Raw genomic sequence first — 14,178 nt, forward strand, 5'->3', positions numbered from 1 at the left:
TATAAGACTCTGTGTGGACTGGTTGGCAGAGCAATGTGGGGGGAAGCCAATGGCCATCCACACAGCCTGAAGTGCGTGGCTTGGCCGCACAACCTCACTCTCTGGTAGTGCTTCTAAGAAATGCAGATGTGATCACACCAAAGCCGTATTTTCTGTAATTGTCCAGTCCATATTATTTCTTCTTATATAGCCGAGTAGATTCTTGACCTAGAGAGTCCCAAATCTGTACAAGCGAGAAATTACCTCCTGAGGATTAGAGCAACCACCTCATAAGGGATCTCAAACCTCACCAGGCAGAGAGGCTTGAGTGAAGAGATGGGGCTGTTAGTGGCTGGGGAGACAGGAGCATCAGGCCCGAGGCAGCTCCAGGCCACTGGCTGTGACTCTTGTCTATCCCCATCAGCTGCTGCACTCACTCTGAAATAACACCACCCATTCACCCTGACACAGAGGTTGGCCAGGCCTAGGGCCTCCCTCCCTCCTCTCGTCAAACCAGGGCCACAGCTGGGGAGGAGCTATTCTGAGGGAAGGCACGGTCTAGGAGGAAGGAGATGAAGAAACACATGGGTATATTTTTCTGAGTCATTTCCTTTTTCATTCCCATCACTACTGAACTGGAACAGAGCAATCTTCTACACAGACAGCTACTTACTAAAAGATGGCCCTGGCATCTGTGGTCCACATCAGCCTAATAGGAACCCTGCTGGTTGACATGCCCTGTTGCAGAAGGAAGACTAAGGAGGTGTCTGAGCAGGAGGATGTGGGCACTAGAGAAAGGGCAGGGGGGTTCAGAAGCTGAAAGGGGCTGGGAGCTCACTCCTCAGGTTCCTCCTCCTGTCTTCCAACCTTTACACCTGATGGCCCAATGCCCAGGGACTTCACCAGTCCCCCTAGATGGCCAGAAGTAGAGAGGAGGAAAACAGGACCACAGGGATGGATCCCAGGGTGACCTTTAGAACTGGAAGCCACTGTCGCAAACAGCGTTGAGGACTTTGCCTCTAATAAACCTAAAAAAGTGAGTGCAGCAAGGGCCTCATCAGCCTCTGTTGCCATGTTTACTCTGAGATCATGATCAAATGCAGCCAGCATGCACAGAGGGAAGAGGACAGGGGCTTGCGAGGGGTGGGCACAGCCTCGATGCACGCTCTACGGTCGGTATTTGCACAGGAAATGCTGCTGCTTGCTGCAATCATTGCTCTCCCAAGCTAAAAAATCTGTAAGAGAATAAACAGATGAAAAGAACAAAGAAAAAAGAAAATAAACACGTTCTAACCCATCCGGCTCTGTACTGCACTTCCCTGTGTTACTTGAGTGCTTTGCTTGGAACCCCGGGAAGGCACTGCCATGGTTAATCTCATGTGTCCACTGGGCTGGGATGTGCGCCCAGGTGTTTCGTGTGAGGGAATTTTTTTATTTAGCTGTGATTGGTATTTAAATTAGTAGACTCTGAGTAGAGCAGATTACCCTCCATAATGTGCATAATCATCCAGTGAAAAGATGGAGTTTCCCCAAAAAGCAAGGAATTCTGCGTCCAGGGTGCCCCCCGGCCCCGGACTGTGACATCAGCTCTGCCAGGCTGACAATCACATGAGCCAGTTCCTTAAAAGAAATCCATTTCTCTAGGGGCATGTGGGTGGCTCAGTCAGCTAAGCGTCTGCCTTTGGCCTAGGTCATGGTCCTGGGATCCTGCGATCAAGCCCCGCATTGGGTTCCCCACTCAGCAGGCAGTCTGCTTCTCCTTCTGCTCCTGATCTCTCTCCTCTCTCAAATAAATAAATAAAAATTTTAAAAAAATAAATAAAATACAATTTAATAAAAGTGTTCCTCAGTCAATTCTCCATGTGCCTTGGAGCTTCTCTCCTAACACTCTTAGCAGCTACAACGTCCACTTTTGCTTGGTTAACTCCAGTGATGGGGTTCTCACTACTTCCCGGAGGTAGCCCATTCTATTTTTGAATAGCGTTAATTGTTCACAATTTTCTCCCTTAATTTAGACAGATATCCACATTTTGTTAGCTTCTACCTATTGATCTTGGTTGTGTCCCTTCTATCTGGACTGTCTTACGCCTTTCACAGCAGCGGTTGGGGTCTCTGCAAGTCTGGGAGAAGCCCTTCCTTCATCTGCGAGGAGACCTTCTCCTTGTGAAGGGTCGGGACCTGGCCTCAGAGTTTGTACCTTACCCACCATTCATCCTTTGCTGTTGGAAAGTTTTCTTGCTCTTTTTTGTGCATATAAACTTTATTCCTTAGAGAGCAGCCCCCCTGCCTCACGTCCCTGAGTCCTCAGTCCAGGTCTTTCCCAGACCCATTTCCTGCCCAGGAGCGGTGCCCTGGTGACACCATGATGGCCCTTTTAAACCCAATGTCTTTGGCATCAAGTAGCCCCTTTATCTTTGATATTCTGTTTCCTTGTTTTATAAGGGAAATGTTCCACATCATTATCCGCTGTGGTTCTCAAATGTAAGGATTTTATGGGTTATGTAGCAGTCTGGAGACAGTTTTGGTCAAAACGACCTGGGGTGGTGGTGGATCTACTGACATCAGGGTATCCTGAACCTACGATGACAGGACAGTCTCCACAACAAAGAATTATCCAGCCCCAAATGTCATTGGTACAAAGGTTGGAGACTAACTTATTAGCATAAAAAGCCCAGAATGAAAGCAGACAAGAGAAACCAGGAGACTCACGTGATCATGTGCAGCCTGCAGCTGAGGGTCTGGGCCCTGCATTTTGGGGACAAAATCCAGGGGAACAAAGAAGAGGGAAGAATGCAGGCAAAGATGAGGTCCTGTGCCTCCCAGGGACCCCTGAGTATCAAGAAGTCCGAAAGGAGTCCTGCATGTTTGCTCCCGGTAGTCGGGGTTTCCCAAAATGTGGCATCTTTCCCCTTCATGGTATGAATATAATAGGATTTTAAAATAAGCCTATTTCAGAAAAAAAGTGCATGGATGTAAAGAACCTATTAAGTAAACAGATGAACCACTGGGCCATTGATACGGCCGAGACTGTAAAGTGGTCACAGATGACTGAAGGTCGGTACACCATGTCTGTGGCAAGACCACCGTCCTATAGAAAACAGAGTTGTTGGTGTGGATGGGCGATGAGGAGCGGACGGTCCATATTTGCTCTTACAGGTAAAGGGCAGGGCTATGATTTAGGAAAAGGCAAGGGACAGCACGTGAGGACTTACTGTTCCTGGCGCTTATGTCCGCACAGTACATGTTCTCGCCCATGGACTCACCAGACCAGCTTTTGTATAAATATAAGGCCCCATCGATCCACTGCCACTGCTGCCTCTGCAAGTGACCAGAGATGGAAGATAGTCAGCCAACAGGCCTCCTGCTCACAGGCTCATAGCCAGGGGCTCCTCTCCAGCCCTCTGAATACTTGTAAAAATTTGTCATTGCAAAAATAGGGGAAGCACAGAAATGTGCACGGAATGAAAAATAGAAAACTCATCCCATTTAATCAGTGAGAGAAAAACATTACTAATATTTTGCCATATTTACTTCTGGTATAAATATTTTTCTCGACCACAACAGTTTTATGTGCTACAATATGTGGCGAGCTTTAAGATACCTCTTCAACTATGCATATTGCTTCCTAAACATTTTTAAATGGCAATTATGTACTATAATTTACCTTAATTCTATTGATGATTGTTTCTAATTTACAATTATTATAAAGAACACTGCCATGAACAACTTTGTTCTGAAGCTGTTTCTGTACTTAAACATATTTTCTTAGTTAGAAATCAGAAGTAGAATGTTTGGGTCAAAGGGCATGAATATGTTGAAGGTACTGATATGCATTTTGTCAAATTACTTTCCAAACACTTTCCAGTTGTAGGAATTTAAGTCTCCATCTACTGGACAATTTCTTTCTTTCTTTTTTTTAAGATTTTACTTATTCATGAGAGACACACAGAGAGAGGCAGAGACATAGAAGGAAAAACAGCCCTGCGGGGAGCCCACTGAGGACTTGATCCCAGGACCCCAGGATCACCACCTGAGTCAAAGGCAAATGTTCAACCACTGAGCCACCCAGGCTTCCCAGGACAATTTCTTTATAACTTTAAAAATATTATTCACTGAGGGGCTCCAGGGTGGCTCAGTTGGTTAAATGTCTGCCTTGGCTAGGGTCATGATTCCAGGGTCCTGGGATAGCCTGGAGGTGAGCTTTCTGCTCAGCAGAGAGCCTGCTTCTGCCTCTTTCTCCCCCTCTGCCCATTTCCCTCCCCTTGCTTCTGCTCTTGCATGCTCTTGCATTCTCTTTCTATCCCTCACACTTGCTCTCTCTCTTTCTCTCTCTTTCAAATAAATAAATACATCTTAAAAAATTATTCATTAATACAAAGCAAAAGCTTGATAATCTTACAAATCAAATTATATTGCTATTTTAATTTGCATTTCTTTGATAACTAGAGACATTATTTCAAAGGATTTTATTAGCTATTTGCTTTCTTCAGTTATAAATGCAGAAAATCAAATCTATCAGGCTTTCCCAAGGGGGCATCTGTGGACCAACTCTGAAGTTACCTTTTGTGGGTCATGCAGGCCGATCCACACAGGCTGGTTTATTTGGAAGCCCCTTATGTACTTTGCTACCATGTTGGCTTCCTTTATATTCTGGAGAGATGCCAGGTGGGCTCCGTTTCCATACAACTGACACTCGAGCTGTGGGCAAGAAATTGTGCTAATCAACTCTTGAGGTTTAAAAGCATTGTCCTCATCCCAGAACCCTGGTGCACCAAGCAGCATGGAGTGTGCAGCCCCATCTCCTCCAGAACTTGAGATCTAAACCCCATAGCACTTCCTGTCTCCATAGGAGAAAATACAATGGTCACAAGTGTGAGATCTCAGAGGAAGAGGGAGCCCGAGGCAAGGTTGTGAGCTTTAGGGTCAGTGGAAGTGCCTGGGCTCCTCCTGTTCTTGCGTCATGTTACCTCAACAAGTCATGACCTCTCTGAACTTTCCTTACCTGCTACACAAGGGAGTTTGTGAGGATATAATTGCTATAATTACATATTATAATTCTGCATCGCAAAAAATCTAAGAAATCACTCATTATAAAATGTGCCTTTTTTGTTCATGTCCCACCAGGAAAGAAAGAAAAAACCACTGCCACTTTATCTAAATAAGGGAACATTTGATTTTGGAGGTGTTTAAACGTGAAAAGAATGTGTCTCAGAGCAGATAGGATAGGGTAGTGTTCTTCATGGAGCACCTCCAATATGAAGAGCATCTCACACACGCTGTCCCACTGAATTCTCACACCAGTCTTAGGAAGTAGGAACCACCTTTAGTTTATGGTGGAGAAACACATGATCAGAAAGGGGTGTTAGACTTAATTGCCCAAGAATAGAGCCCAGGTCTGCATAACTCTCAAGTTCCATTCTGTTTTACTTTAAATTATTCTGGCCCCCATATCGCACAAGAATAACACGTGTAAAGTGTAAACAAGTGCTCTGTACATTATTTTGTACCAAATAGGAATAGTGTAAATTGTCTAAAAATGAGTGATGCCTCCTTCAGGAGACAGGAGACTCCTCAAATGTTGGTTTAGAATTGAAGATCTTGTGTTAGCTACTTTTTCATTCTAGATGAATGTGCCTGTTTGCTTTTCCTCAGCAGTAGCCACAGGACTTAACCTAGTTGGATTTCTGAGTGCCTTCATCCCAGTTAAGCTAGACTAGGGACTGGTGTGGAAGCATGCAACTATCTGCTCTGTGGCAACTTTTAAAATCTCAGCTCCAGACCCAAGTTTGTTTTACACCTGTATGCTTTTTTGGATCCCAAATTCTTGTTCTTCAAAGAGGCTACTTTCATACCTGTTTAAGAGATTTGACCTGGATTTTTCTTGTCCATTACTGAATGATAATCACCTTTTGTTTCAGGTATTGGATGGAACATGGGGTATAACTATAACTGGAAATTTACGTCCAATTAAATAAAACAAACTTTTTATATCTACATGTCATATAGCTATATAAAGATATAGACTTATTTTATGCTCTTTTGTTACAGGATCTGCCTACATGATAAAAATTAATTTAATACAACTCAATTTAATAAAAACAGGGTCTTGGCTGTGGTCGCTATTCCAATGCTTCCCTTTGGTATCTTGCTCATGATTAGATGTGGCTAGTATTGGATGCTCATGCAGTCCTCACATTTGCAGCCACTTTACAACACTAAAATGCTTTCATACCCCTAATTTCATTCAACTTTGGAATATGTGATACACAGACGACAGATGACCAGTCAAAATTTAGTGAGAGTACCAGTCACAAAGGATTCCTGGGACAGAAGAGGAAGCAGGTTCCAAGGGGTTGAGTGAGATTTTGCTCCAAGTCCACACTCCTGATAGTGATGGAACCAGGCCTGGAACTCAGATCTCTCTTTCTGTGTCCAAGATCAGTTCCTCCTGTCATCTTCCTGGTGCCTCCAGACTCAGGGTCTTGAGAACTAAGATTGGCCCTCAATATTGGCAACTAGTCAAAGAGCAGCAGTGGCTATGCAAAGGTTTTTTGGGTCTTTTTCCAGCACCTTCTCTGCACTCTGTTCAGGAGTGGTTAACCCTGCTAAGGCTCTGTATCAATTCTGCGGGCTGTTTTTGCCCTCAATTGAGCACCCAGCATGTGCCACAGGCAAGTCATTTTAACAAATACTTCTGACAAGCCCATGAGATAAAGTGTCATTTAATTTTACTTACTTTTTAAGGTATTTTATTTATCTGTTTATTAATTTGAGAGAGAAAGAGAGAGCATGAGTGGGAGACAGAGGCAGAGAGAGAGGGAGAAGCAGACTCCCCACTGAGCAGGGAGCTCCACACGTGGCTCAAATCAGGATCCTGGGATCATGACCTGAGCCCAAGTCAGTTGCTTAACTAACTGAGCCACCGAGGTGCCCGTGTCATCCCCATTTAAAAGCAAGAAAACAGGTAAAGTGAGGTATAGTTTAACTCTATAAGGCAGACTCATGATTTAAACTCAGGTCAATATTACTCCCAAGTCCCTAGGTATCTTCCTCTTTGTTTTGGTAGAATTCATGTTGGAATCTCTGGAAACAGCAGTACAGGTGACCTTTCAGAATTTCATAAAGTTGCTTCTCAAGAATTGAGGAAAAGTTGGTTGCTCTCCATTAGCTTTTTTTCTTTTAGTGAATAGTGTCTGGGAAACTCCTTCTTCATGTAGTTCTCTCTCTCTCTCTCTCTCTCTCTCTCTCTCCCTCTCTCTCCCTCTCTCTCTCTCTCATTCACATCACAAAGGAAGCACTGCATTAGGGCTGACTTCCATGGGTTTGCTCCACTAGTTACTCTGGGTGTAATCGGGGTAACATCACTTTTGCTTACACTGCGCTGAAATTTTCTGTTTCAACATCACAATCTTGCACTAATCCTGCACTTTCTAAGGCCACAGAAGACTTTGCATCCTCAATAGCTATAACTTGGTAAGTGCTCCATCATTGCTGAGTTATTTGTATACAGAGTTCTGAGGCCATACTGGGCCCAGATCACATCACTTTTCCCCATAAGGTGCCCCCAGCCAGTCATGTCAGTTAAACCATCACGACCCCGAGAAACAGCGGCATGGGCTCCCCACAATCCTCTGGGGTGGAGCGCCTACCTGGGTATCTTCAGTGAAACAAAACCAGTAAATTTGTTGGGTGGTGTAGACAATGAAGCCTTCCATTTGTTTAGATTGCTTCATTATCTATCGGGGGTTCTGAAGACTATGTCCCAGGCCTGGTAAATCTGGTACAGCAATTCAATGATTCTTTCTATAAGGTCTTTATCTTCTTATTCTCCTTCTCTTAGTTTATCTCTGTCCTTCTTACTGACAGTGACCTCCTTGAGGGTAATGGCTGTTTTTTGTTCAATTGTACATCTTCACAACCCATCTAGGGTCTGGGCATATAGCTCATGCTCCACCAATGCTTTTAGAACTGAGTGAGTTGAAACACACAACTGCCCTCTCTCCATTTCAGCATAGAGACGACTCCTCAGAATGCCAAGGAAGGACCCTTAGTTCTGAGTCGCACGAGATCTGCAGCTCTGAGTGGCCTCTGCTTTAGAGATCCCTAAGTGTGGGGCCAGATTTCTTACCTCAGCCTCAGACCAGTTTTTCAGCTTCCAGAAGTATCCATAGCAATTGGACTTGTAGTAAAACCATCCAGGAGCACAGCTGGGTCTCATGATGATGTCTGCACAGACACCAAAGGCAATCACAGTCATGATGGCAAAAACAATCAATTACCACACTAGTCAGTTTACAAAATGAAGAGGAGGCTGGTGCCCTGGAAGGACCCTGCTATGCTGCCAAATCTTTATACTGTTAATCTTTCTCTCAGCCTTCTCCAAAGGGAACCATGGCCTTTAGAAGGATAACTGTGCATTGGAGAAAAGGATACAATCAGATCTTTGGGGGATTACTGGACACCGGTTCTGAACTGACACTAATTCCAGGAGACTCAAAAAGTCACTATGGTCTGCCAAAGGAGGGGGCTTATGGAGGTCAGGTGACCACACAGTTTTAACTAGGATTATTTCATGGGGTCTTTGGGACCCCAAGGCCATCCTGTGATTATCTCCCCAGTTATGGAATGCAGAATTTGAACAGACATATTCAGTGACTGGAAAAATCCCCACATTGGTCCTAAGATCAAACAGCCATAATTGAAGGCAGCACAAGAGTGGATGAGTGGCATAGATTGGTAGTGCTGGTTTTGGCTAGGGGGGACAGGACAGGTTAGATGCCAACTTGGATGGAGCTTGAGGATGCGTGAGCTGAGCTGTAAGTCAGTAGCAAGGGGGCAGATGAGGCAAAGGGAGTGTGTGAGCAGAGGAATGGGCGCAGAAATGTGTCAGCTGTGCACAGCAAGAGCAAGCACTTAATTTTGCCTTAAGTACAGGGAATCTTTCAGGCAAACATGGTGGAAAGGAAAAGAAGAATCAAGGCCTGGAAGCCAAGGAAACCATGACAGAGAGAGGCACAAGTTCTTTGTGCTAGTGGATTAGTGAGTGGGCTACGATACCATATCTGAAGGTTTAAAAAACAAGAAGGTGGCTGAAAATGCAGAGGGCCTAGATGTTAAAGGGAATGCCAAGCTGGCAAGTTTGGGCTTTGTGATCATGTGGCTGTGCTCCAATGCTAGAGATGAGTGCAAGGCTCTTTCTATTCCTAGTGGATGTCCACAGACTGTTGTCACAAAGCAAGCATTTCCTCACTCCCCTCTCAAGTGACACTACTGTCACTTGTTTGCCTCATTTCCCTGTTCTATTTCATCCCTCGCCTATAAATCTCTAGGAATTTCCTAGCTTTCACATAATCTCCTTACTCTGGCTAGCATGTGAGGGCTTTCATCACCTAGTCCCAGCTGGATCTTCCTAGGCTGCAACCCCAGGAATTCTTTACAATTACGGGGAGGATCTGTGGAAGACTAATGGAGTGACTGGTGAGGATGTCCTGGCTCTACTTCACTCCCCAGGCTTAGCTTGGGTGAATTTCAAGCCCCTGCAGGGAAGCCAGAACCAGAACAACAGGGAGCTAACTATCTGGCTAGTTGGCTCCACAGGAGGGCTTGAAGGCTGCCTCCCATAGTCTTTCACACTCTAGCATGGTTCAGAGAAAGTGGCTGAATTCCCCAGGACCGGGCACCCATAGGATTGAGAGAACTGGTGGCTGCTGGTTGGCATGGTGTGGAGGGCAGAGAGCCTTAGAACACAAGGACACATCCAGGGTAGGCTAAGACAAGAACCACAGAAGTGAGCCACAGACATGAATACGATGCCCAAAGAACACTACTTCTCTCCCTATGTCCCTCCAATGGATCTCCCCATGGCCAAAGTATTCCCCAGTGGGAAGAATGTCAGGTTATATACATGCTCAGGCATGGTTTCCTTCATGGGGCCACATGGGACTGTGAAAGGCACCCTGGACTAGGCACCAGAACATCACATAATCTTGCTGTGTGATCTAGGGCAAGTCCCCACCTCCTTTGGGCCTGATTTTCCTCATAAACAGAACAAAGGCATTACACCAAATGTGCCTACATTTCATTTTTTACACTTCAGATATTCTATGATACTTATTTTTAGCTTGTGCATACAGTCTTCTTCTTGGCTTTCTCCACTTGGGAGATCTTAGATTATTGATTCTCACTTTGTTGACATGTTACTTTGTACTTGATGCTGGGTCTACATGTATGGAGAAGTCATCTCTCCCATGAGGCTGTAAGTCCTTTGCAAACCAGAATTCCCAGCATATTCAAATGGGAAAACAATGTATAAACATTGGGTAGTTCTGATTAGAGCTCTCACTTATTGACTGCTAGGCGTCAGGTACTTTAAATACATTATCTCTAACCTTCACAAGAAACTTGCAAAATTATTATAACCAACCGTGGAGGCCAAGAAAATTAGGGCCTTTCAAGTTTAACATTGGCACAAGTACAGCCATTGTAGCCATCTCAGGCCACTGTGACCAGGCCACTGTGACCAGGTACTGAACTCTATCTTACCCTGGCTACAGGCAAAATCACAAAGCACGCCCTTATCGGAATAAGGAAGCAAGAGTTTGTGAGACCTCTTTACTGAAAATTCTCACACCCCTACCCTTACTGAAAAACCCCACCTTACCCCTAGACCAGCCCATAAAAACCCAGCTGTAACCCACCTCAGGGTCCAAGTCCCTGCTCCGCTGTGTCGAGTATACTTGAACCCAAGCTCAAGCTTGTTAATAAACCCTCATGTACTTGCATCGGTGTCAGCTCATTGGTGGTTTTCTCAGATTCGCAATCTTGGGCACAGCACAACATTTAGTTGATAATTTAACTATGGCTCACAACTATACAAGGCTAGAATTTGATTCTATAGTCCTGCACTTTTTTACTACGTGACATGGTCTTTCATGCCTGTCTGATATCCACCGCCTGTAGCACCTAAACATTTTTTTTGGCGAAAGGAGGGCTATGTGAGTTTGCTGCATGAACACTGGCTCTGGGCTCAGTTCCAGCTGAGTGACTGATACTCACTACCCAGGACGTCAGTGCTGGCTATACAGCTCAGCAGTAGGAGCAGCCACATGCTTTTGGGAGCCATCGTCCTCTTCCCTGGAGAGCAGAAGAGACCTATGAGATGCCCTCAAAGTTCCTGGATTCACCTGGATCTGTAATCTGAACACAGTGGGTGAAACTGACCCAGGAATTTAGATGCCAAATCACCTATGGAGGAAAAAAGGGTGTTTGTTTGTTTGTTTGTTTGTTTGTTTGTTTGTTTGTTTTTGGCTAAACTCAGATCATACAATAAAGGGAACTTCAAGCTAAATTTAGAGATTAGGAATATTTAATTTATGTCACCTGCAAAGCCTCTGGTCTGGTGCCAGAGGCCTACCTGTACTGGGATGAATAGTTTAAAAGTCTGAATGAAGGCATTTGGTATATTGTGAAGAGCCTGCTCCTGCTATTTTCAGGAGAACCAACAAGCTTTCTCACAGATCAGGCAGTAATGGACTTTCTATAGAGTCAATTCAATCAAATCAAATCAGTCCCAAGAGTGAATTTTTCTATGTTAGAATTAAAAGTGAATATGTGGTCCAATACCCATATTTCACAGATGAGAGGACCCGAGGTCTATGGGTATGAAGTGGTTTGCTCATTGGCACACAACTACAACTACATATTCTGACTTTAGGGCAACCCTCTGTCCTTTATGCTTAAGTGATAACCACTTTTTTTTAAAGAAAGTAACTTTCCCCATCACCAGACAGTACATGAATTATTAAAAAATCAGTGAATGAGGAGGGCATTTGATGGGATGAGCACTGGATATTATACTATATGTTAGCAAATCGAACTTTAATTAAAAAAAAAAGAAAATGGAAAAAGAATTAGATGAGAATCATGGCTCATTATCTTGGGTGAATACTGCCCACTATCTATCTTGGGTCAACTGCCTTTTCCTAAAACTGACTGCTTTCAGAAGACCTCTGAGGAGCCTGTTTGAGAAGCCTTCTTATTTTGTCCAATTCTTTTTTGTGTGTGTCCAATTCTGAATTGTTTTTAAATTTAATTAAGGGCTGAACTTCCTGGAAAAAAATTAAAAAGCAAGAAAACAAAAAAACCAGTGAAAAACTGGAAGATAGGAAGTAAATTCTATCTCCCAAAGATAAACAATTCAGTGACCAGCTAATAGACGTCGTTCCATGTACATCTGTATATGTGTGCAGGTTTGTGTGCCATTTTATATAAACAGAGTCATAGAGTTTCTTTACCTGGTTTCATTTCTCTGAAACTGGTTGATTGTAATGAACCTTCTTCCCCTCACATAATTATTATGCAGTTTTGATTCCCTCTTTAGTATAAATACACACACACACAGGGTTGTGACTTCACAGAACATGCACACGGTCACATTGATACCCTTGGCTAAAATTCCCTCTGAATGGACTGTTCTGTACATTCCAGTAATAGTACACAGATAGCAATGCCAGTTCCCCCAGATCTCAAGGAACACCCAATTTGTCCAGTTTTTTTCTTGCTAATTTTGGCATAATAAACAAAACTCTCATTGTTTTGTTAGTATTTTTTAATATTAGTAATTAAATTATTTAAATTAATACTTTTTTTAAATGCTCAAAATATATAAAAAGAAGCTGAACAATTTTTATATGATGATTAGCTTTTTAAATTTCTTTTGTAGTTTCATTCTTCTGCATGTGGATGTCCAATTTTCCCAGCACCATTTATTGAAGAGACTGTCTTTCTTCCAATGGATAGTCTTTCCTCCTTTATCGAATATTAGTTGCCCATAAAGTTCAGGGTCCACTTCTGGATTCTCTATTCTGTTCCACTGATCTATGTGTCTGTTTTTGTGCCAGTACCACACTGTCTTGATGACCACAGCTTTGTAGTACAACCTGAAATCTGGCATTGTGATGCCCCTAGCTATGGTTTTCTTTTTTAAAATTCCCCTGGCTATTCGGGGTCTTTTCTGATTCCACACAAATCTTAAAATAATTTGTTCTAACTCTCTGAAGAAAGTCCATGGTATTTTGATAAGGATTGCATTAAACGTGTATATTGCCCTGGGTAACATTGACATTTTCACAATATTAATTCTGCCAATCCATGAGCATGGAATATTTTTCCATCTCTTTGTGTCTTCCTCAATTTCTTTCAGAAGTGTTCTATAGTTTTGAGGGTATAGATCCTTTACCTCTTTGGTTAGGTTTATTCCTAGGTATCTTATGCTTTTGGATGCAATTGTAAATGGGATTGACTCCTTAATTTCTCTTTCTTCAGTCTCATTGTTAGTGTATAGAAATGCCATTGCTTCTGGGCATTGATTTTGTATCCTGCCACGCTACCGAATTGCTGTATGAGTTCTAGCAATCTTGAGGTGGAGACTTTTGGGTTTTCTATGTAGAGTATCATGTCATCGGCGAAGAGGGAGAGTTTGACTTCTTCTTTGCCAATTTGAATGCCTTTAATGTCTTTTTGTTGTCTGATTGCTGAGGCTAGGACTTCCAGTACTATGTTGAACAGCAGTGGTGAGAATGGGGAAAATTAACAAGGCAGGAAACAACAAATGTTGGAGAGGATGTGGAGAAAAGGGAACCCTCTTACACTGTTGGTGGGAATGTGAACTGGTGCACCCACTCTGGAAAACTGTGTGGAGGTTCCTCAAACAGTTAAAAATATACCTGCCCTACGACCCAGCAATTGCACTGTTGGGGATTTACCCCAAAGATACAAATGCAATGAAACGCCGGGACACCTGCACCCCGATGTTTATAGCAGCAATGGCCACGATAGCCAAACTGTGGAAGGAGCCTCGGTGTCCATCGAAAGATGAATGGATAAAGAAGATGTGGTTTATGTATACAATGGAATATTACTCAGCTATTAGAAATGACAAATACCCACCATTTGCTTCAACGTGGATGGAACTGGAGGGTATTATGCTGAGTGAAGTAAGCCAGTCGGAGAAGGACAAACATTATATGTTCTCATTCATTTGGGGAATATAAATAATAGTGAAAGGGAATATAAGGGAAGGGGGAAGAAATGTGTGGGAAATATCAGAAAGGGAGACAGAACGTAAAGACTGCTAACTCTGGGAAACGAACTAGGGGTAGTAGAAGGGGAGGAGGGCAGGGGGTGGGAGTGAATGGGTGA

General features: G+C 43.5%; 1 protein-coding gene across 3 annotated transcripts in view; it reads right to left on the bottom strand.

Moving 5' to 3' along the window:
- Window positions 1-1,020: 1,020 nt before the first annotated feature.
- LOC480786 (regenerating islet-derived protein 4) overlaps window positions 1,021-14,178 on the bottom strand; it is a 44,156-nt gene continuing 30,998 nt past the window's right edge. Inside the window, exons 2-6 of one of the 3 annotated variants that reach the window (XM_038561928.1) lie at window positions 11,035-11,223; window positions 8,108-8,205; window positions 4,540-4,677; window positions 3,192-3,297; window positions 1,021-1,214 (exon numbers count right to left, since the gene is read on the bottom strand). In XM_038561928.1, coding sequence (XP_038417856.1) covers window positions 1,147-1,214; window positions 3,192-3,297; window positions 4,540-4,677; window positions 8,108-8,205; window positions 11,035-11,101 — 477 coding nt within the window. In that variant the 5' untranslated portion in view covers window positions 11,102-11,223 and the 3' untranslated portion in view covers window positions 1,021-1,146. The remainder of the gene's footprint in view (window positions 1,215-3,191; window positions 3,298-4,539; window positions 4,678-8,107; window positions 8,206-11,034; window positions 11,224-14,178) is intronic. The other 2 variants (XM_038561929.1, XM_038561930.1) reach the window with 2 other exon arrangements.

This window comes from Canis lupus, chromosome 17 (genome assembly GCF_011100685.1).
Source record: "Canis lupus familiaris isolate Mischka breed German Shepherd chromosome 17, alternate assembly UU_Cfam_GSD_1.0, whole genome shotgun sequence".
NCBI lineage: Eukaryota > Metazoa > Chordata > Mammalia > Carnivora > Canidae > Canis > Canis lupus.